At 37.9% G+C, this 21,365-nt stretch overlaps 4 protein-coding genes across 5 annotated transcripts; all 4 read left to right on the forward strand.

Annotated features, from left to right (window-relative positions):
- Positions 1–5,160: 5,160 nt before the first annotated feature.
- On the forward strand, positions 5,161–10,164 carry LOC9303092 (beta-galactosidase 3). The gene is made up of 18 exons (XM_021017549.1): positions 5,161–5,683; positions 5,809–5,904; positions 5,996–6,108; positions 6,246–6,312; positions 6,409–6,501; positions 6,613–6,756; positions 6,867–6,955; positions 7,057–7,162; positions 7,274–7,361; positions 7,455–7,573; positions 7,669–7,833; positions 7,930–8,108; positions 8,211–8,320; positions 8,413–8,522; positions 8,611–8,721; positions 8,797–8,910; positions 8,993–9,532; positions 9,620–10,164. The coding sequence occupies exons 1-18, from the start codon at positions 5,498–5,500 to the stop codon at positions 9,758–9,760; spliced, it is 2,571 nt and encodes an 856-aa protein (XP_020873208.1). The 5' UTR covers positions 5,161–5,497; the 3' UTR covers positions 9,761–10,164.
- A 497-nt stretch (positions 10,165–10,661) lies between these two features.
- Positions 10,662–13,128, forward strand: LOC9303093 (purple acid phosphatase 25). The gene is made up of 7 exons (XM_002866975.2): positions 10,662–10,938; positions 11,248–11,463; positions 11,574–11,685; positions 11,770–11,996; positions 12,092–12,230; positions 12,319–12,661; positions 12,756–13,128. Exons 1-7 carry the CDS (start codon positions 10,780–10,782, stop codon positions 12,958–12,960), a joined length of 1,401 nt encoding a protein of 466 aa, XP_002867021.1. The 5' UTR covers positions 10,662–10,779; the 3' UTR covers positions 12,961–13,128.
- A 230-nt stretch (positions 13,129–13,358) lies between these two features.
- LOC9303094 (protein MICRORCHIDIA 1) lies at positions 13,359–17,300 on the forward strand. The gene is made up of 18 exons (XM_002866976.2): positions 13,359–13,678; positions 13,757–13,831; positions 13,935–13,969; positions 14,076–14,154; positions 14,252–14,341; positions 14,436–14,511; positions 14,600–14,678; positions 14,803–14,931; positions 15,021–15,119; positions 15,215–15,319; positions 15,407–15,553; positions 15,703–15,795; positions 15,934–15,985; positions 16,090–16,201; positions 16,323–16,605; positions 16,676–16,746; positions 16,826–16,868; positions 16,951–17,300. Exons 1-18 carry the CDS (start codon positions 13,450–13,452, stop codon positions 17,047–17,049), a joined length of 1,896 nt encoding a protein of 631 aa, XP_002867022.1. The 5' UTR covers positions 13,359–13,449; the 3' UTR covers positions 17,050–17,300.
- Positions 17,286–21,317, forward strand: LOC9303095 (protein MICRORCHIDIA 2). 2 transcript variants are annotated; one of them, XM_021017241.1, is made up of 18 exons: positions 17,286–17,575; positions 17,656–17,730; positions 17,835–17,869; positions 17,984–18,062; positions 18,159–18,248; positions 18,350–18,425; positions 18,506–18,584; positions 18,704–18,832; positions 18,999–19,100; positions 19,194–19,298; positions 19,388–19,534; positions 19,722–19,814; positions 20,014–20,065; positions 20,162–20,273; positions 20,396–20,678; positions 20,748–20,818; positions 20,898–20,940; positions 21,027–21,317. In XM_021017241.1, exons 1-18 carry the CDS (start codon positions 17,374–17,376, stop codon positions 21,123–21,125), a joined length of 1,872 nt encoding a protein of 623 aa, XP_020872900.1. In that variant the 5' UTR covers positions 17,286–17,373; the 3' UTR covers positions 21,126–21,317. The 2 variants fall into 2 exon arrangements, with proteins under 2 accessions (XP_020872900.1, XP_020872901.1); XM_021017242.1 differs by having other exon boundaries at positions 18,999–19,095; positions 19,192–19,298.
- Positions 21,318–21,365: the final 48 nt, after the last annotated feature.

Here is a 21,365-nt window from a genome sequence, read left to right on the forward strand (position 1 = left end):
CTCCAAATGCTTAACATGATCTTCTTTCTTCAACGATTTAACCAACATATCATCTATGTAGACTTCCATAGTCTTCCCGAGGTGATTGTGAAACATTTTGTTCACCAACCGTTGGTAAGTTGCTCCTGCATTTTTCAAACCAAAAGGCATTACCTTGTAACAGTAGATACCTCTATCTGTGATAAATGACGTCTTTTCTTGATCTTCGGGGTTCATCATTATCTGATTATAACCCGAGAAGGCGTCCATGAACGTTAACAGCTCATTTCCAGCGGTGGACTCTACAAGTCGATCTATATGCGGGAGAGGGAAACTATCTTTGGGACACGCTTTATTTAGGTCAGTAAAGTCGATGCAAACCCTATCTTTCCCATTCTTTTTCTTGACAACGACAGTGTTTGCTACCCACTCCGGATATTGCACTTCTCTTATGGACCCTATCTTCAAGAGTTTATCCACTTCGTCGTTTACTATTTTTGCCCGCTCGACCCCAAGCTTTCTTCTTTTTTGTTTCACCGGTTTGAAGCTTGGATCTACGTTTAGTTCATGACAAATTATACCCGGATTTATACCCGGCATATCCGCTGCTGACCATGCAAACGACGCTTTGTTTTTCCTTAAGAGTTCGATCAAAGCTTCTTTGATTTGGCCAGTCAAGGTTGCTCCAATTCTAATTTTCCTGTCCGGCTTGTCTTCTTCCAGTGCCACTTCGACTACCACATCCTCTTTCTTCTGCCCACTAGGAAATTTGGTTTTTAGTCCTTCTTTTGCGGGCTTCGCTAATTGCTATTGAATCTTCATACGGTGGCTAGCTAAGTAACAAGTTCGTGAAGCTTCTTGATCTCCCCGAATTGTTTCCACCCCATTTGATGTTGGAAATTTGATACATTGATGGTACGTAGAGGGAACTGCTTTCATTCGATAAATCCAGGGAGTCCCGAGGATGATGTTGTAAGCAGCGGGCTTATCGAAGACAACGAAGTCCACGATTTTTGATACCTTCTTGGCAAGGACTGGGAGCTTGATTGTTCCGAGAGACATGGATGACTCGCTTGTGAATGCAACTAACGGAGATGGAGGTCCTACTATGTCTCCTCGGCTGATTCCCATTTTTTCTAGAGTACTTAAAAAGATCAAGTCGACCGAACTGCCTGTATCTATAAGGATCCTTGATACTTCGAAATTTGCGACATCAAGAGTAATGACTAGAGCATCGTCATGATCCTTGATACTTCGAAAGTTTCTTCTTCATCGAATGATATTGATGCATGCGGTCTTTCGAGATGCCGCGTTTCTTCTTCATCGAATGATATTGATGCACCTTGAAAATCGACTTCTTCGCTTAAGCTTGCTTTGAGTGAGACATTTCGTCGATGCTTTTTGATTGAACTTATTGAATCTCCGCAAAATCTGGATCCTCCTATAATCACATTGATCTTCCCCTTAGAACTTCTCGGTTCCTCCTCGTTGGATAACCTTGGTCTTTTGGAATCCTGATCTTTGGAGTTTTCCTTTACTTCGTGGTACTCCTTCACAAAATCTTTTATATCGAATTTAGAAAGATCACCACTAGCCCAAAGCTCTGCGAGGTGCTTTTTAAGAACGCTGCAATCCTTGGTTAAATGTCCGGTTACTTTATGAATGTCGCAATATAGACTTTCATCACGGACCCAAGTGTTTGATCTTCCTTTCCCTTGGAATTGCTTCCCGACAGAATTGTTGAAGGGTTGCGACCCAAACTTCCTTGGTACTTTGCTCTCTTTAGGCTCGAACTTCTTGGTAGGGACGGTGATTGCCGGCTTTTCTTGTTTATTCCGCTTGGCAAAACTTTCTTTTTCGTCTTCTACCTCCATCCAATTGTTTGCGCGGAAGAGTGCATCCTGAATTGTGTCTGGTTTATGAAGTATTAAGTCTTCTTTAAACCTTGAATCATGTCGCAATCCTTTTCGTAGGGCAGATAAAGCTGATTGCTGTGAGATTCTTGGGAGTTTTGATAGCACCCCTTTGAATTTGGTGATGAAAACTCGAAGTGACTCATTAGATCCTTGCGTTAAGTTCCAAAGATCGGCATCCGAAACGCTTTTATCCATAAGGATAGAATATTGCTTCAAGAACACGGCTGACAGTTCGTCGAAATTGCTGATCGAACCCGGCTCTAATTGGGTGAACCACATTAGAGCTTGGCCACATAGATTCTCCGAAAACAGCTTGCAATAGCCTGCATCTTCATCAGCTTCATCCAACTCGACTCTTCCTGCAGCGATCAGAAAGGCTGCAAGATAGCTTTTTGGATCCTCCAATCCGCTGTAAGGGTCCAACTTGAGCTTCCGGGAATCTTTGATCCTCAAACTTGCAATTCGCGGGATAAAAGGGGTTCGCCTTGCTTCTTCAATGACTCGATTAATGTCTGGCTCCGAACTTGTAGCCTGATGAAATTTTGATTTCATTTCTTTTAATTCCTGGCTAACCTTCTTCATGGTCTCGAACTGGTCGAGGTTCTCCTGCTCGTACTGAGCTGCAAATTGTTCTTCATCCCCGAGCTGCGTCTCTTCTTCCGACGTCTGAGCTACATTATTTGTAGCACCGGGAGTTGTTTGTCCACTGGTTTCATTTCGTGCAGCAGAACTTGGCGAGTTGAATATCCCTCTTCGGGTTCCCACCGGGTTTCCTGCACTTAAAGAGCGAACACGAGTTTGTATATTATTGACGTTTTGACTAAGAGATACCTGGGATGTTTGCAACGTATCGACGGCCTTCTCCACATCCGAGAACTTTTGTGATATGTCCGACATGGTTTGCTGCATAGCTTTGAGGGTTTCGGCCAATGATGTTTCAACGGCGTCTCCTCCGGACATTGTCGCTTATCTCGGAAATGTAGAAAAGAAGAAATCTGCCCACTCAAGAATCCTGATTTCCCCACAGACGGCGCCAAAATGTGGATGTCGGATTCACACACTCAAGTATTTTGTTAAGTGGGAAAGATTATTCTTGAGGGACAAAAATGAATACGTAAGAACTTGTAAATTGATACGAAAATTGCTATAGTATTTCTCTCTTTGTTTAGATGGTTCCCCTTTTACATGGCCACTGGCCTCTATATTTATACATAGCTAAACGACATTCAAAATGAGTAATTAAGTACAATTATTCCTTCTTAAATGTGTCCGTTTTGATTCTTCGGCTTTAATGCTCAACGTTTGAATTTGAGTTGACTCTGATCTTCATGGGCCTCGCCTCTTCTGGCCCAAATGTCTTCGAACCGACTTACCCGTGTCTTCTACACCGAACTCGCGTCATAGTGCAGTCACTTCGGGTTATCTAAATGGTGACAACCACTTCGTCCATCCCTTCGGCTCGCGGGTCCAATGGGCTTCATCCTTTATGGGCCATTATCCTGATTACGTGGCAATCTTTGGTTGGTCTCGTACTTCTGGTGCGGGATCCGACACCAACAATTGGCATAAAACATGGCAATGTCGTCGAATTAGTTTACTTTGCAACATTTATCTATATTTTTCTATATAAAATAATACTTTAACATTAAAAATGAAAATGAAACTAACATTAGAACAAAGAGTTATATAGTTTAGGTAAAGCTGGATGCAATCCTTTACCGTTTTCTCTCCGCATTTCACGCCGTCGAAGCCTTATTAGGGTTTAATACAAATCCATAATCTCTCGTTTTCTTATTTTCTTAAACATCCCATGTGGACACCAGGACCTAAAAATCTTGATAATCAGCTTTATTTGATGACTGAAGTATCAATTTTTTTTTTTTCGTCAACTGAAGTATCAAATTTAAATACATTAATTAGTTAACTAGTTTTAGTGAGACTTTATTTTGACCACTTAGGTCCACTAATATATAGATTCGTACAAAATTAAATTCTCTTATATTGGTCATTGTCTCATCGTTTGAAAATCAAGGATGGTGTTTTGTTTTTTAGACCAGGGAAATATATACATAAACGTCTTGTGTACATGGTTAAACTTGAATAAACTACACGATAATTATTACTATTTGTAAAACCTACTACAAATATTACTAATATTCAACTAAATTCAATAGAGGATATTAGCGTCGTAGTACCTTCATAATAACCTTATAAAAATTTTACGTAAAAAGTATACGAATTTCTCAAAATAATATATGCATTGATTAGACTTATAATAAGTATATGAAACGAATAGAAACATTTTTGATTTGATTAAACAAATAGATAAAAACACGACTCATAAATAACAATTGGAAGTTTCCTACAATTAGAAAAGCTGATTGATATCATCGAATCGCATTCGCAACTGACCAGAACTCGAAAATATAAAAATAATATTGAAACTAAATTTATAGGAATAGTAAAAGAGATGATAGCTTAAGTGAAAGTTGAATGTCGGACCGTACGTACCGGGATAGTTCTAATAGACACTTGTCTTCAATTATCCCAACTGTTCACAGCTATATCCCATAAATACCCCTAGTCAAAATATGCAATCACGAGTCAAACCCATTAACGCAGACCACTGTCGGTGTCGGTGGGTGAAACTAGGCGTAAAACTATTTAGGGTAGATCTGGAAATTCAACTATATGATAGTACAAAAGAGCATTCACATGTTTGTGTCCTTGGTGTGATTAATTTCTTCCTTTTCTTTTCACAGTTACTAATCCTTTGATTAAGGAAGTATCTCTTAATTAATCTCAAGTGGGCTGATGGATTTTGAACTTTCAGCAGATCCAAGAACACAAGATACTATATCCAACCGATCTTCAAAGAAACTTACATAAGAAATCGTAAAATATAACATATCCACCAAATCCACAAGGTCCATAACGCAATAAACGCTGCTTAAACCATTACATTACGATAACATTATAACTATAGGCCAAACAAAACTGGAAAATCAATTTATGGAACAATGTGAATTGAATAAGTATGGTAAAGTCTGTGTACATATCTAAATGACAGGTACACTGTGATATTGGAAGTGGAAGACACGTGTACGATTTCATTCCCTTTCGACGACTGTCCACAAGACTCCTCACTAATAAAAACCAATGTACTTTACGTACTCTATTTTAATTTTCTTCATTTCAACACTAAATCAATCAACCAAACAAAAGAAAAGAAAAAGAAACTGAAATAAAATAGCGTGATTAGCTGCCACTTTTTTCCCTAATATCATAATCAGCTCTTTACTTTTTCTCTTTTATATCTTCCCGTTTTTTTTGTTTTATTTCCGTTATGAAATAAAAAACAATAAATAAAAATTGGTGGGAAAGCGTCGGTAGCTCACGGCCACGCAGTGATGATGCGAGTAGACACTTGTGAAGTGCAATAAAAACCCCTTCTTCTTCTTCTTCCTTTCTTTCTCCTTCGTCTTCTTCTTCTCCCTTCTCTCTCCTTATTAAAACCTTTCTTCACAGAGAAACTAACACAAACCCAGAAGAAGAAAGAAGCTTGTACTCCTCTTTCTTTTTCCTTCTCTCTGTGAAGGTTAATGCGGGAAATGGGGAGTGGAGATTCTGCTTCGAGACTGATTCTCTGGTTCTGCTTAGGGCTTTTGATTCTAGGTGTTGGATTTGTGCAATGCGGAGTTACTTATGATCGTAAAGCACTTCTCATTAATGGGCAGAGACGAATCCTCTTCTCTGGCTCCATACATTACCCTCGAAGCACTCCTGATGTAAGATATAAGAAAAGCCCTAAACTTTTTTCCTTTTTTCTTTTGGGTTAACAACAAAACCCTAAATTTCTTTCCTTTATGTTCTGTTTCATACAACTTATCAAAATTTTTATTGTTGTTGTTAGATGTGGGAAGGTTTGATTCAGAAGGCGAAAGATGGAGGCATTGATGTGATTGAGACTTATGTATTTTGGAATCTTCATGAGCCAACTCCTGGAAAAGTAAACTTCTTCTTACTTTTTTTTCTTCAATTATGTTTCTCATTTCTTCATTATGTTGTTTGGATTTTGATGATTTCTTTCTTCATCTCAGTACGATTTTGAAGGGAGAAATGATTTGGTGAGATTCGTGAAAACGATTCACAAAGCTGGTTTATATGCTCATCTTCGAATTGGACCTTATGTTTGCGCCGAGTGGAATTTCGGGTATTACCTAATTTCCTTTCTCGTCTCTTCAGCTTCAGACGCCTCTAGATTTGGCTACTTATGTGTGTATGTAATATGTATACAGTTTCTGTTCCTGGTCAATAAAGTTTTTCTTTTTCTTTTTTGGCAATGACCAGAGGATTCCCTGTTTGGCTCAAGTATGTTCCTGGAATCAGCTTCAGAACAGATAATGAGCCTTTTAAGGTCTCTTTTTATTCCACTATCCAATTTTTCATCTTAGAACATTTACTTTATTAAAAGGTTTGCAGATATTAATTGTAGTTGGGATAATGTTTGCAGAGAGCTATGAAAGGATTCACAGAGAGAATAGTTGAGCTGATGAAGAGTGAGAACTTGTTTGAGTCTCAGGGTGGTCCCATTATCCTCTCTCAGGTATAAACTTGAATGGAACAGATTAATGCTCTGATTAGTGATCATGTTGAGTTATGTTTATATGGATCTATGTGAGTTAATAGAAAGGTGTCATCTTTTATTTGATTGTAGATTGAGAATGAGTATGGAAGACAAGGGCAGTTATTGGGCGCTGAAGGTCACAACTACATGACATGGGCAGCTAAAATGGCTATAGCAACTGAGACTGGTGTCCCGTGGGTCATGTGCAAAGAAGACGATGCCCCTGACCCTGTGGTGAGTTTCTTGATTGCATAAGCATTGTAATAAGTTAGTTAATTGGTCTGGAGTGGGTGAATGTCTTTGACTTTGAAGAATGAACTCAAACTCATTGGTTTTGGTGACAGATAAACACATGTAACGGTTTCTACTGTGATTCATTTGCTCCGAACAAGCCATACAAGCCTTTGATATGGACAGAGGCATGGAGCGGCTGGTACAGATTCTCATTTGCTTTCACTTTTTATGTGCACATGGATTTGTCATCGTCAAATCGGTAACCTTTTTTTATTCTGTAAATTGGAAATGCATTATCAGGTTCACTGAGTTTGGTGGGCCAATGCACCATAGACCAGTTCAGGATCTGGCGTTTGGTGTTGCACGTTTCATACAAAAAGGAGGTTCTTTTGTTAACTACTACATGGTATGTACACTTTAGCAACTTAGTTAATCATCTAGTCCTTACACACTGTAAGATTTGATTATCATCGAACATCTTTAAAATAGAAGATCCATTGTCTTTTCTTGAGAACAGTATCATGGAGGAACTAACTTTGGAAGAACAGCCGGAGGTCCATTTGTCACCACCAGCTATGATTATGATGCTCCAATCGACGAATATGGTAAGGACATGAAGCTAACAAAACTTTCTACACATTCATTGAAATATAAGTTAATGCAATGCTTTATGTACTAAGTGAGTCGTTGTTAAATAGGTTTAATCAGAGAACCTAAATATGGTCACCTAAAGGAGCTCCACAGAGCTATCAAGATGTGTGAAAAAGCTTTGGTGTCAGCTGATCCCGTTGTTACATCAATAGGAAACAAGCAACAAGTATGGATTTATTACTATAGATTTGTTTTGGTTTAGTTGTAGACTGTAGTTTTTTTTTTCTAAATTATATCCTCTTTTCTACTTTATTTTCCCAGGCTCATGTATACTCTGCAGAATCAGGAGATTGTTCGGCTTTCCTTGCAAACTATGACACAGAATCGGCAGCAAGAGTTTTGTTTAACAACGTTCATTATAACTTACCTCCTTGGTCAATCAGCATTCTTCCAGACTGTAGAAATGCAGTCTTCAATACTGCAAAGGTAAGTGTAGATGGTTGTTCTGACATTCAGAATTATGATTCCTCAAATTGTCTGTGATTTTTTTGATACTTGTGGATTTCTCTTGCTTGATTTAAGGTTGGAGTTCAAACATCCCAGATGGAAATGTTGCCTACAGACACAAAGAATTTCCAGTGGCAGAGTTATTTGGAAGATCTTTCATCTCTAGATGACAGCTCCACATTCACCACTCAAGGACTCTTGGAGCAGATAAATGTCACACGTGACACAAGCGATTATCTTTGGTACATGACTAGGTAAAAGAAAAACCCATCAGCTACCTTAATACGATGTAAACTTTCCCTAGCTTCAAAGTGACTCTCGGCACTTGCTAACGAACATTTGGAATTGGTATGTAGTGTTGATATCGGTGACACTGAATCATTCTTGCATGGAGGAGAGCTACCAACTCTCATTATTCAATCTACAGGCCATGCCGTGCATATATTTGTCAATGGACAGCTTTCAGGTATGGTACTTTACTACTTCCAATAGTTTGGCCCGTTAATTTCTTCTATTAGAGAATTTCTGTTATGGAAATTTATAAAATATGAATTGCAGGTTCTGCCTTTGGAACAAGGCAAAATAGGAGATTCACTTATCAGGGAAAGATCAATCTGCATTCTGGAACTAACAGAATTGCGTTGCTGAGTGTTGCTGTTGGATTACCAGTTAGTATTCTTTTTTCTCTTCCGCTGTAAAAGTTGTTTTTCGTTTTTTTCTTACCCTGATCCCTTTCTTTTTTTTCCGTTTTTGAAGAATGTGGGTGGACACTTTGAGTCATGGAATACTGGAATCTTGGGTCCAGTGGCATTGCATGGGTTGAGTCAAGGGAAAAGGGATTTGTCATGGCAGAAATGGACATACCAGGTGTTTTATCTATCCCATTTTCTCTCTTTTGATCCTTTTTTTCTGTATTAAGTTGTTTAACTCTGTTTTCATCAGGTGGGGCTGAAAGGTGAAGCTATGAATCTTGCATTTCCAACCAACACTCGTTCTATTGGATGGATGGATGCATCCTTAACTGTACAAAAGCCTCAGCCTTTGACTTGGCACAAGGTTTGATTGACTCTAACATTACTCGACAAAGTTTTTTCTTATTTAGAATCTGAACTAACGAGGAAATTTTGTTTTATTTCAGACGTATTTTGATGCACCCGAAGGAAATGAGCCGCTTGCTTTGGACATGGAAGGAATGGGAAAAGGGCAGATTTGGGTGAACGGTGAGAGCATTGGAAGATACTGGACAGCATTTGCGACTGGTGACTGTAGTCAATGTAGCTACACTGGAACATATAAACCGAACAAATGCCAAACCGGCTGTGGTCAACCTACACAAAGATATTACCATGTGCCGAGATCATGGTTAAAGCCGAGCCAAAATCTGTTGGTTATATTCGAGGAGCTTGGTGGAAATCCATCAAGTGTCTCTTTGGTCAAAAGATCAGTATCCGGAGTTTGTGCTGAAGTCTCTGAATACCACCCTAATATCAAGAACTGGCAAATCGAAAGCTACGGAAAAGGACAGACATTTCATAGACCCAAGGTTCACTTGAAATGTAGTCCAGGTCAAGCAATTGCATCTATTAAGTTTGCAAGCTTCGGGACTCCTTTAGGAACCTGTGGAAGTTACCAACAAGGAGAGTGTCACGCCGCTACCTCATACGCTATCTTAGAGAGGGTAAAAGATAGAATCTTTCCACAGATTAAACTGGAATCAGACTCTTTTTTTTTTCTTTCTAACCACGGTGTATTTTGTTATATGCAGAAGTGTGTAGGGAAAGCGAGATGCGCAGTGACTATATCCAACACCAATTTCGGGAAAGACCCGTGTCCGAATGTGCTGAAACGGTTGACGGTTGAAGCAGTTTGTGCCCCAGAGACATCTGTAACCACTTGGAGACCTTAAAGACAACCATTGAGCCATTTGTCTAAAAATTTTATAACCAAACAATACAGAGAGATGAAGAAAAGAAAATGTAAGCTGTGTTAAAATGTGTGTGTGTGTGTGTGTTAGTTTGAACAGAGACTTTGTGGGTTAGAGTAGTTTCAATTAGATAAGAGAGAAGAGTCTGTAGAGTTGTGATGGGTCTCGGGCAATTCCGGGTCTTGTCAAAAACATTCTGGCCACCGGTCACCACCGACCATTTTAACCGGTTATGGAGACCGGGATTGTTAGGTCTGAATGAAGTCAGTTTAAGGTTTGATTTGATTTAATTTGTCTTTGTAATCAACAAAAGAGGGTTCAGGTTTAGGAGAAGGATCCTACGGTGACCCATTTCTATCATATCTATTATCGTTTTACTTTTCTAATTTAGTTGTATTTTTCCTTTCAACAAATTTTCTTCTTTTCTATTTATCTAACAAAATATTTATGTCATTAAAACTATTTTCCTTTGTAAATTATAAAATTGCAGAAAATCTTTTTAACATCTTAAACTTTTTTAATCGGATAAAAAACATATCATACAAGAATTTATTTTGCAAATCAACAAAAAATAAAGTAAAAAAAAAAAAAAACTGAATTATTCCCCTTAAGCTAAAATATGAAACTTTTATGACTTGAAACCAAATTTTGACTTTGGAAAAATGATCAAAATTCTGATATTTTATAATATAAATTAAATATGATTGATGTAACTATATCTCAATTTTTTTTTAGTTAATCCATATTTTAACTTAAGCGGAAAAGTTGATATGATGAAGTAATTTAGAAGGTACGATATAATCGAAAATACAATCATAATAATCTCATAACCTTTTATGTCTACCAGAATCCTTCAAAATCCAACTTTATCTCTTCTTTGCGAAAAAAAAAAAAAAAAACACTAATTAAGTTGTATATAAACGTTACCATACGTTCTTTAATCAGAAATCAGAAACAAACAAACCCAAAACTCTTTAAGCAGCTACGATCATAGATCAAATATGAGGATGAACAAAATTATACTTGTTCTTGTGTTTCTAAGCATTACCACTGTGATCAATGGTGGAACAACAAGCAAATTTTTCCGAAAAGCTCAACCATCAACCGAGATGCCTCTCAAAACTTTTCCATCTCCGGCTGGTCATAATGCTCCTGAACAGGTTTTGATTTCTTAGTTTTATTTTTCGATTTTCTTGTTCTTAGATCATAAATTTTTGTTTGCTAATTTAGGGCTCAAGTTTCTGAATTTAGCAAGTATCAATATCAGTAAGGTTTGCACATGGCAATAATTAGTAACGATTAATTATGTTTTACAGAGGCCATACAATTAATTTATTAACTGAATTTTACTTCGCTTACGTTTTTTTTTTTTTTTCTATTATTATTTTTATCTTTTTGTTAAAGTCCCTGATTGTATTGTATCTTAACAAAACAATTAATCCATATTGATTTTTTGTATCGTTGGCTAGGTTCATATCATCCAAGGAGATTACAATGGACGTGGCATGATCATCTCGTGGGTGACACCGTTAAACCTAGCTGGTTCTAACGTTGTTACTTACTGGAAGGCGGTTAGCGGAGATGTGAAGTCGGAAAAGAAGAGAGCTCATGCCTCCACGTCGTCTTACCGATTTTATGACTATACTTCTGGTTTTCTTCATCATGCCACCATTAAAGGACTCAAGGTTTGTACTTTGTATAATTTAACTTGTCATATAAGTAATAACATCACTTCTTTTTTTTTTGTTTCAAAAGTTTTTTTTTTTTATAAAGTTTCTTTCTCGTATCTATACAGTACGATACCAAGTACATCTATGAGGTTGGAACAGATGAATCCGTTAGGCAATTTTCTTTCACTACACCTCCAAAGGTTGGACCTGATGTTCCATACACATTCGGCATCATTGGTACTTAAATTTTCTTTTACATATCTTATGATATTATATATAATTAATATTTCCAAATCGATCTAATAAATACATTGTTTGTAGGTGATCTTGGACAAACTTATGCTTCTAACGAGACATTATATCATTACATGTCAAACCCTAAAGGCCAAGCTGTTCTCTTCCCTGGAGACTTATCTTACGCAGATGATCATCCAAACCATGATCAAAGGAAGTGGGATTCTTGGGGAAGATTCGTGGAGCCTTGTGCTGCTTACCAACCCTTCATCTATGCTGCCGGAAATCACGAAATTGATTTTGTCCCAAACATAGTAAGTCCACAATATTAGAATTCTCTCAATTTTAGTTTTTTTTTTCTTGATAATTCGTTAGTTTCAGTTTTAAGAACCATATGAATCTAAATTAGGGGGAGCCTCATGCCTTCAAGCCCTACACTCACCGTTACCATAACGCCTACAAAGCTTCGAAGAGCACTTCTCCTCTTTGGTACTCTATTAGACGTGCATCTGCTCACATCATCGTCCTCTCCTCTTATTCTGCTTACGGTAATCAATAAACACGCAACATCTTTAGGATTTTGATGGTCTCTTGTATATTTTTTTTGAATAACATGTTATTTGCATTGCATCTCAGGAAAATACACACCTCAATATGTGTGGCTCGACCAAGAGTTGAAGAAGGTGAACAGAGAAGAGACTCCATGGCTTATTGTCATGGTTCACTCGCCGTGGTACAATAGTAATAACTACCATTACATGGAAGGTGAGAGCATGAGAGCAATGTTTGAATCATGGTTCGTTAACAGCAAAGTCGATTTGGTATTGTCTGGTCACGTCCATTCCTATGAGAGATCCGAACGTGTCTCCAATATTAAATATAATATCACCAATGGCTTGAGCTCTCCTGTGAAAGATCCTTCAGCCCCGATTTACATCACTATCGGAGATGGAGGAAACATTGAAGGAATCGCAAATAGGTAAGAAAAAAACATTTTTTTAATTTATTGCTCTGTTGTTGTTTTGGTGATATGAAACTAAGATCTTGTTTTGGCTTTTGATCTGTTTTGGCAGTTTTACTGATCCTCAACCGAGCTATTCGGCGTATAGAGAAGCTAGTTTTGGTCATGCAGTTTTGCAGATTTTCAATAAAACTCACGCGTTCTACACATGGCACAGGAACCAAGACAATGAACCTATTGCAGCTGATTCAATTATGTTGCACAACAGATATTTCTTTCCAGTAGAGGAATTAGTATCTGGCAACATTAGGGCCTAAAAAGCTTTTTTTTGTTTCCTTTTAGATTAATTATTTTGTTATTCTGCTTGGATTTTTGGTGTTCTTTTTATTTATTTACTTGGATTTAATAGAGTTCGTGTTGGATTTTTCCAATTTTCAAAATGTCTCGGATCAGCTTCAACAATTTTTGTGAAGTATTATCATAAACACATTTGGATTCAGTAATTAATTTATTTTCGATAAATAATCTCTATATACTATATATCTAATGGGTTATATAACCTAATAGGCTTTTAGCATAGTTGGGCTTTGTGACCCAATAAGGATCTAGTGATCTGCACCGTAAGAGCAAAGCAAATAATATCGGAGATTAGAAAACGCCTTGCTGTTTCTTATTAGCTAAACCGACTCTTAAAAGCAAAAATTAAACAAAGCAAAGCTCTAGTGATCTACACACAACGCGTTGTTTTATTGTAAAACAGTGAAACATCACGCTGTTTTGTTCGAATTCGTTTGTCGCCGTCGGTAATGGCGAAAAACACAGTCGCCGATGTCGTAATTCTCGACAGTGACAGTGACGACGACGACGGAGGAGGAATAGGAATGGGTCGAAGCTTGACATCTCTTATGGAGAATCAGCAAGTTTCGAACGCTGATGCTGCGACGGTGGCTCCTCGAGAAACCCTAGAATGTCGGAGTTTCTGGAAAGCCGGTGAAAACTTTGTGATCCCTTCCGGTGTTACTCCAACTGCTCCAGGTTATTTCTCTGATTCTCTTTCACTCACGCTCCACAATTATGGTTTTGGGAGTACTTAATGAGATGAAAATTTGTCAGGTATGGTTGAGCATGCTCGTGTTCATCCAAAGTTTCTTCATTCGAATGCTACTTCACATAAATGGGCATTTGGAGGTAAAGCTATGAATTGACTCTGTTGTAGCTATCAATTAGTTGAATGAACAGTTTTTGTGATGATCATCTTTGTCAATTTCTTCTTCTTTGTATTGTATTGCAGCAATCGCCGAGCTACTTGACAATGCGGTTGACGAGGTATGCGTGAGGAGTGAAATGCTTATCTTAGGTTCTGTTTTTGTTTTTGCTCATTGCCAATGAAGTGTATATAGTGTTTGGTTATGTTTGTTTGCTTCTTCCTCAGGTACAAAACGGAGCCACCTTTGTCAAGATTGATAAGATCAATATTGTTAAAGATAATACCCCTGCTTTAGTTTTCCAAGGTACACTGTCTTTGAATGTATTGCTGATGCTTTTGCCTAAACGAGTTTTTGAATCTTGTGCATGACACTATCCTTCTTTTGTTTTTGTAACTTGAAGATAATGGTGGTGGGATGGATCCCAATGGGATCAGAAAATGCATGAGCTTAGGCTACTCGTCAAAGAAGTCTAATACGACGATTGGACAGTGTAATTGTTATATTTTGTTGATCGGATATCGATCTTCTTTCTAGTTTGGTGCAAAAGGCAGGTATCTAACTGTAGTTCCACCTTTTTTGTGTAGATGGAAATGGTTTTAAGACGAGTACCATGAGACTTGGAGCTGATGCCATCGTTTTTAGTCGCTCAACTCGTGGAGGGTATTGATATATCTGGTACATTTATTGTCTGGATATGGCGTATGCTCTTGGTTTTAACTTAACCATACTTTTATCTTCTCTGTTTTAGCAAATCTACACAGAGCATTGGTCTTCTGTCTTACACATTCCTTAGGAAAACTGGTCAGGATGATGTGATCGTTCCTATGGTAAAATCCTCGGCTTATATAGCTTTTTGTTTTCATGTCTGAACTGAGTATTTCACTATATGTTTGGAAACTCATGAATCTGCAACTATTGTTTTATCTTGATGTTATCATATCTGCATTGCAGATTGATTTCGATATATCCAGTGTTAGGCCCCAACCAATTATTTATGGGTCTCCCGGAGATTGGTCTACCAACCTTAACATTCTTCTCAAATGGTCCCCGTTTTCAACTATGGACGAAATTTTGCAGCAGGTTGGTTCCTTCTAAAAACTCTGGTTCCGAGTGTAAATATTAATGTGACCTGTTTATTCATTCATTTATTTCCATTCTTCATCTACCAGTTCGAGGATATTGGAACTCACGGAACAAAAGTAATTATATACAACTTGTGGCTTAATGATGAAGGAATCTATGAATTGAGTTTTGACGACGATGATGAGGTACTTACACTTCCTTAAAGGGTCTATGATGAAGTCTTTTGCAGAAGTTGGATTTTAAAGTATTTATTTTATTTTCCTTGATATTGGTATAATAGGATATACGGCTCCGAGATGAAAATGCCCAGGATGGGAAACGGTTGTACGCTAAAACATTGGAACTAAGATCTCATATTTCATACCGCTATCGACATTCGCTAAGGGTAATCCTCCTGAGCTTCTTTCTATTTAGTTTTTTTTTTTACTTTTGCTAGGAAGTTTAAAGGCTGACTTAGTTTCTTTATCCTTAGGCCTACATTTCCATGCTATATCTCAAGAAGTTCAAAAACTTCAAAATTATTCTTCGGGGAATCCCTGTGGAGCAATTCAACATTGCTGATGAATTCAGACATCCTGAGACAATAATGTACAAACCCCAAGCAGCTGCAATGGAATATGTAATACAAACCAAGACTTCCTTTTTTTCTTTCTTTTTACTCGCTGGTTTTATTACATGGAGCTCCGGCTGTATTTTCATATGCAAACATTAATCTATATTTTAATGATTAAACTGTGAGAGCAAAACCACTAAGCTTTCTTATTACAGGCTGCCACTGGAATTAAAGTTGGATTCATCAAGGAGGCGCCTAAACTTCCAATTTGCGGTTTCAATGTCTATCACAAAAACCGTCTCATCCGGGTACGTTTTGATACTGCAGTTATTTCTATGCTCTTAATCTCTAGAAGCAACGGTAGTAAGTTTGTTAGCATATTTTCACTTAAGCTTCCGGCTTTGCATATGGCTTGATTAAGTTGAGATCTCTCTTGACCGTTACAGCCATTCTGGAAGGTCGTTCTGGAAGGGTCAACGAGAGGCAATGGTGTTGTGGGTATAGTGATTCATTCTCCATATATATTCTATATTTCAATTGAATATCTTTTGTTTGGGATAAAACCCTGGAGGAGAGACTCATTACCAAAATCTGTTCCCCAGGAGTTCTTGAAGCAAACTTCATAGAACCAGCCCACGATAAGCAAGATTTTGAGAGATCTTCTCTATTTCTGCGGCTGGAGGGGAGGCTGAAAAGGATTATCTCTGATTACTGGTCTCTTCTTCCTCTCCAAAACCTTTTCCAATCATCACTCAATATTTTGTCAATATGATTTTATTTCCAAACTGCAATAGCTTTGTTTGACTATTCCACTGCTTGTTATGGGGAAGAACAGGCAAAGCCACTGCCACGTTTTCGGATACCAAACTGGTCAAATCCCTGCAGATAGGTCGAAAAGGATAGCAATACCTGATCAACCGCCTACTGTCAGTACATTCAATCCTTCGCCTTTGCCTTCTGATAAAATTAGTCAAGGCGGTCCTATAATACGTGAAATCAATCTTAGTAACGCCAGTTCAAGCCGTACAGTTGCTGTTGCAGCACCGCATTTGAGAAATTCCACGGGTTTAAGAAGTAACTTCCAACCCGTGCAGCTCAACCCACAACCTGCAGCTGCCGTAAGTGAATTCAGTCGATGATATAGTTTTATCCACAAATTTGATCTAAAATGAAAAAAAATCTTGGCAGGATACTGGAAACAACATCGTTGGCAAGTCAGCTGATGAGATAAGGGAAGAGAACATACAACTCTTCATGAGGTATATTTATAACAAGAGAAAAACACATTTCAGTATCATATCTCTCTGATGATCTAAATCAAATAATATTCTTTAACAGGTGCGAGGAATATATAAAGAAAGAGAATGAAATAGAACAGACGGTAATTTTGATTCCGCATTTCAAAACATCTGTTTATTACATTACATGGACTCTAACACCGGTATAAATTGATGATAAAACAGGTAAAGAGCTTAGAAAAGGAACTGGAAGAAGTTAAAAGTAAATGTGCACAACTTGCTTTGCTTGTGGACGCTAAGAAGAAGGAGATGCAACAAGTTTAGTTAAAAACCCTAGTTTGATTCAGATTTTTTGGTGTTCTTGATTTTTTTTTTTTTTTTTTTAACTTTCATGGTGTTCTTGTATTTGCTTAATAGCATGTCATGTGCATATATGTAGCATATATAGACAGAAGTAAAAAAAAATAGCATTTTTGAGAAATGGGCCTATAAGTATTTCGGCTTTGGAGCCCAATTAGACTCTGATGACCAAAAAAAAGAAGCAATGATGACGAAAAAGACGTTTGCTTTTCCTTCATACTGTGGTTGAAAGTCTTTTCTAGTCTTATCGGAGAAGACGACTGCTTCATTAAATTAGAGAATTCGTGTATGCCTCGTATGGCGGAAAATGCAGCAGTCGCTGATGTTGTTCATCTCGACAGTGATAGTGACAGTGACGACGGAGTAGGAGGAAGAGAATCAGCAAGTACAATCGCTGATGCTGCGACGGTGGCTCCTACGGAATGCCGGAGCTTTTGGAAAGCCGGAGAAAACTTTGTGATACCGAACGTTGTGACTCCGACTTCTCCAGGTCATCTCTCTCTTCCTCATACACACGCATGCATCACGAAATATGGTTTTGGGAGTATTAAATGAGATGAAATTTGACAGGTTTGCTTGAGCATGCTCGAGTTCATCCCAGGTTTCTTCACTCGAATGCTACTTCACACAAATGGGCTTTTGGAGGTAAAGCTATGAATTCACTCTGCTGTAGCTATCAATTAGATAGATTTGTGATTTTCTTACTCCTCTCAGTTGATGATGTTTGTTTTCTTTGTAATGTATTGCAGCAATCGCTGAGCTACTTGACAATGCTGTTGACGAGGTATGTGTGAGGAGGGAAATGCTTTCTTAAGTTCATTTTTGATTCGTTGTGAGTGAACTGTTTTTTTAAAGCATTGGTAACGGGTTTGGTTATATCGAATTGCTTATTCCTCAGATACAAAATGGTGCTACGTTTGTTAAGATCGATAAGATCAATATTGTCAAAGATAATTCCCCAGCTTTACTTTTCCAAGGTACATTTCCTTTGAATGACTGTGTGGTGCTTTTGCCTAACCAAGGCTTTGGATGTTGTTGTTGACATTGTTTCTCCTTTCTTTTTCAACTTGAAGATGATGGCGGTGGGATGGATCCCACTGGGCTCAGAAAATGCATGAGCTTAGGCTACTCATCAAAGAAGTCTAATACAACAATTGGACAGTGTAATTGTTTTACTTAGTTGATATGATCTTGAGCTCGTTTTTAGTTGAGTGGTCTTGCAGTCTTTGTCTCCAACAGGCGGAGTTTCACCTTTTGTGTTCAGATGGAAATGGTTTCAAGACAAGTACCATGAGACTTGGAGCTGATGCCATTGTTTTTAGTCGCTCAACTCGTGGAGGGTATTGATATATCTGGTCATATTCACTCTGAATTTGGCGTTTGCTCTGTTTTAACCTTTTTTTATTCTTCTCGGTTTTAGCACATCTACTCAGAGTGTTGGTCTTCTGTCTTACACATTCCTAAGAAAAACTGGTCAGGATGATGTCATTGTTCCTATGGTAAAATCCTAAGCATTTGTAGATATTGTTTCATGCCTGAAATAAATAAGTAATTCTGGAAACTCTTGAATGTGCAACTATTCTTTGTTCTCAATTGATATATCAGATGTGCAATGCAGATTGATTTTGATATATCCAAGGAGCGACCACAACCAATTATTTATGGATCTCCAGAAGATTGGGCTGCCAACCTTGAAATTCTACTCAAATGGTCTCCGTTTTCTACAGAGGATGAACTTTTACAACAGGTTGTTTCTTTTGAAAGTCAGCTTTTGAATATCTCATTGCATCACTGTTCTTCCTTGGCTTGTGTCCCAATGTGCTTCCGTTCCCCTAAAGCAGTCTGAAGTTTTTATTACATGTGATTGCAGTCTGTTTTGTTAATTTTTATAATTTCCATCTTCCGCCCACCAGTTCGAGGACGTTGGAACTCATGGAACAAAAGTAATTATATACAACTTGTGGCTTAATGATGAAGGAATCTATGAGCTGAGTTTTGACGACGACGACGACGAGGTAACACACACTTTTCCTCAAATGATAAATCTTCGATGAGATATCTTGCCAGAGGTGTTTTAGGTCGGATCTTATGCTTTGATATTGGTATAGGACATTCGGCTCCGAGATGAAAGTGTCAATGACGGTAAACGGTTGCACCATAAGTTATTGGAACTGAGATCTCATATTTCATACCACTTACGTTACTCTCTGAGGGTAATCTCCTTAATATTTTCTTCCTTTTTCTAATAATGTTTTGTTCCAAGGATGTCTGAAGATTTACTTTGTTATTTCTTCATCGCTAGGCATATGCTTCAATGTTATATCTCAAAAAGTTCAAAAACTTCAAAATTATAATTCGGGGAATCCCTGTGGAGCAGTTCAACATTGCCGATGAATTTAGATTTCCCGAGATTATAAAGTACAAGCCCCATACAGCTACAATGGAACAAGTAATACAAACTGGACTTCCTCTTCCTCTTTTCTTGTCTACTCTCTAGTTTTGTTATGTGGATCTTTGGCTAATTGTTTTGCTATTTTGCCGTTGCATATAATGTTTGTGTTTTCATATGCAAACACTAATCTAGGTTTTTAGGTTTAGGTTGTGAGAAAAAAACCCACTAGGCTTTCTTGTTACAGGCTTCCACTGAAATCAAAGTTGGATTTGTAAAGGAGGCGCCTAAGCTTGCAATTTGCGGTTTCAATGTCTATCACAAAAACCGTCTCATCCGGGTACGCTTTGATCTAGATAATCTAAAGAAGCATCTGTAGTAAGATTGTTACTTGACAATTCAGAGAAATCAGCTTATATTACAGGAGTGCCATGCTTAATAGAACATAAAAAGATTGGTTTGCTAGCATATTTGTTACTTAAACGTCCGGCTTTGAGTATGCCTTGATTAAGTTTAGATCTCTCTTGCACCATTTACAGCCTTTCTGGAAGGTCACTATGGGAGGGGACTCGACAGGCAATGGTGTTGTGGGTATATTGATTTATTCTCCTTTGTGATTTCATTGACTATGTTTAGTTTGACGTAAAGACCTGGCTGGAGACTCATTAACCAAAATCTGTTCCCCAGGAGTTCTTGAAGCAAACTTCATAGAACCAGCCCACGATAAGCAAGATTTTGAAAGGTCTTCTCTATTTCAGCGGCTGGAGGCGAGGTTGAAAAAGATTGTCTATAGTTACTGGTCTCTTCGTTCGCTCCAAAACCTTTTAAAATTATTTTCTCAATATTTTGTCAAGATGATCTTTGTTCCAAATCGAAAAATCTTTGGTTGACTCTTCCACTGCTTGTTATGGAGAAAAACAGGTATACCCACTGCCACGTTTTTGGATACCATACTTATCAAATGCCTGCAGATAAGTCGAAAAAGATAGCAATACCTGATCAACCGCCTACTGTCAATACATTCAATCCTTCGCCATTGCCTTCTGATAAAATAAGTCAAGGTGGTCCTATCATACGTGAAATCAATCTTAGTAACGCCACTTCAAGCCGTACAGTTGCTGTTGCAGCGCCACACATGAGAAATTCCATGGGTTTAAGAAGTAACTTCCAACCTGTGCAGCTCAACCCACAACCTGCGGCTGCTGTAAGTGAATTCTGTCAATGATATAGTTTTTATCCACTAGTTTGATCTAAAATAAAAATATCTTGGCAGGATACTGGAAACACCCTCGTTGGCAAGTCCGCGGGTGAGATCAGCGAAGAGAACTTACAACTCTTCATGAGGTATATGTATAACATGAGAAAAACTCATTTCAGTATCATATCTCTCTGATGATCTAAATCAAATATTATTCTTCAACAGGTGCGAGGAATATATAAAGAAAGAGAATGAAATAGAACAGACGGTAAGTTTGATTCCGCAGTACAAAACCAGAAAAACATCTGTTTATTACATGGAATCTAACACCGGTATAAATTGATGATGAAACAGGTAAAGAGCTTAGAAAAAGAACTGGAAGAAGTTAAAAGTAAATGTGCACGACTTGCTCTGCTTGTGGATGCTAAGAAGAAGGAGATGCAACAAGTTTAGTAAAAGCGTTACGAGTTAAAACTCTCTGGAATCTATAGAACCCTAGTTTGATTCAGACTTTTTGGTGTTCTTGATTTTTGTTTTTCACCTTTGATGGTGTTCTTGTATTTGCATAATAGCATGTGCATATATGTAACGTATGTACAGAGTATAATACTTTTTTAGGAAATGGGCCTCTAACGTATTTGGGCTTTTGTGGCCCAATTAGACTCTGATGACCGGGAAAAAAACGCAAAGTAA

Source organism: Arabidopsis lyrata, assembly GCF_000004255.2.
Source record: "Arabidopsis lyrata subsp. lyrata unplaced genomic scaffold ARALYscaffold_7, whole genome shotgun sequence".
Taxonomy (NCBI): Eukaryota; Viridiplantae; Streptophyta; class Magnoliopsida; order Brassicales; family Brassicaceae; genus Arabidopsis; species Arabidopsis lyrata.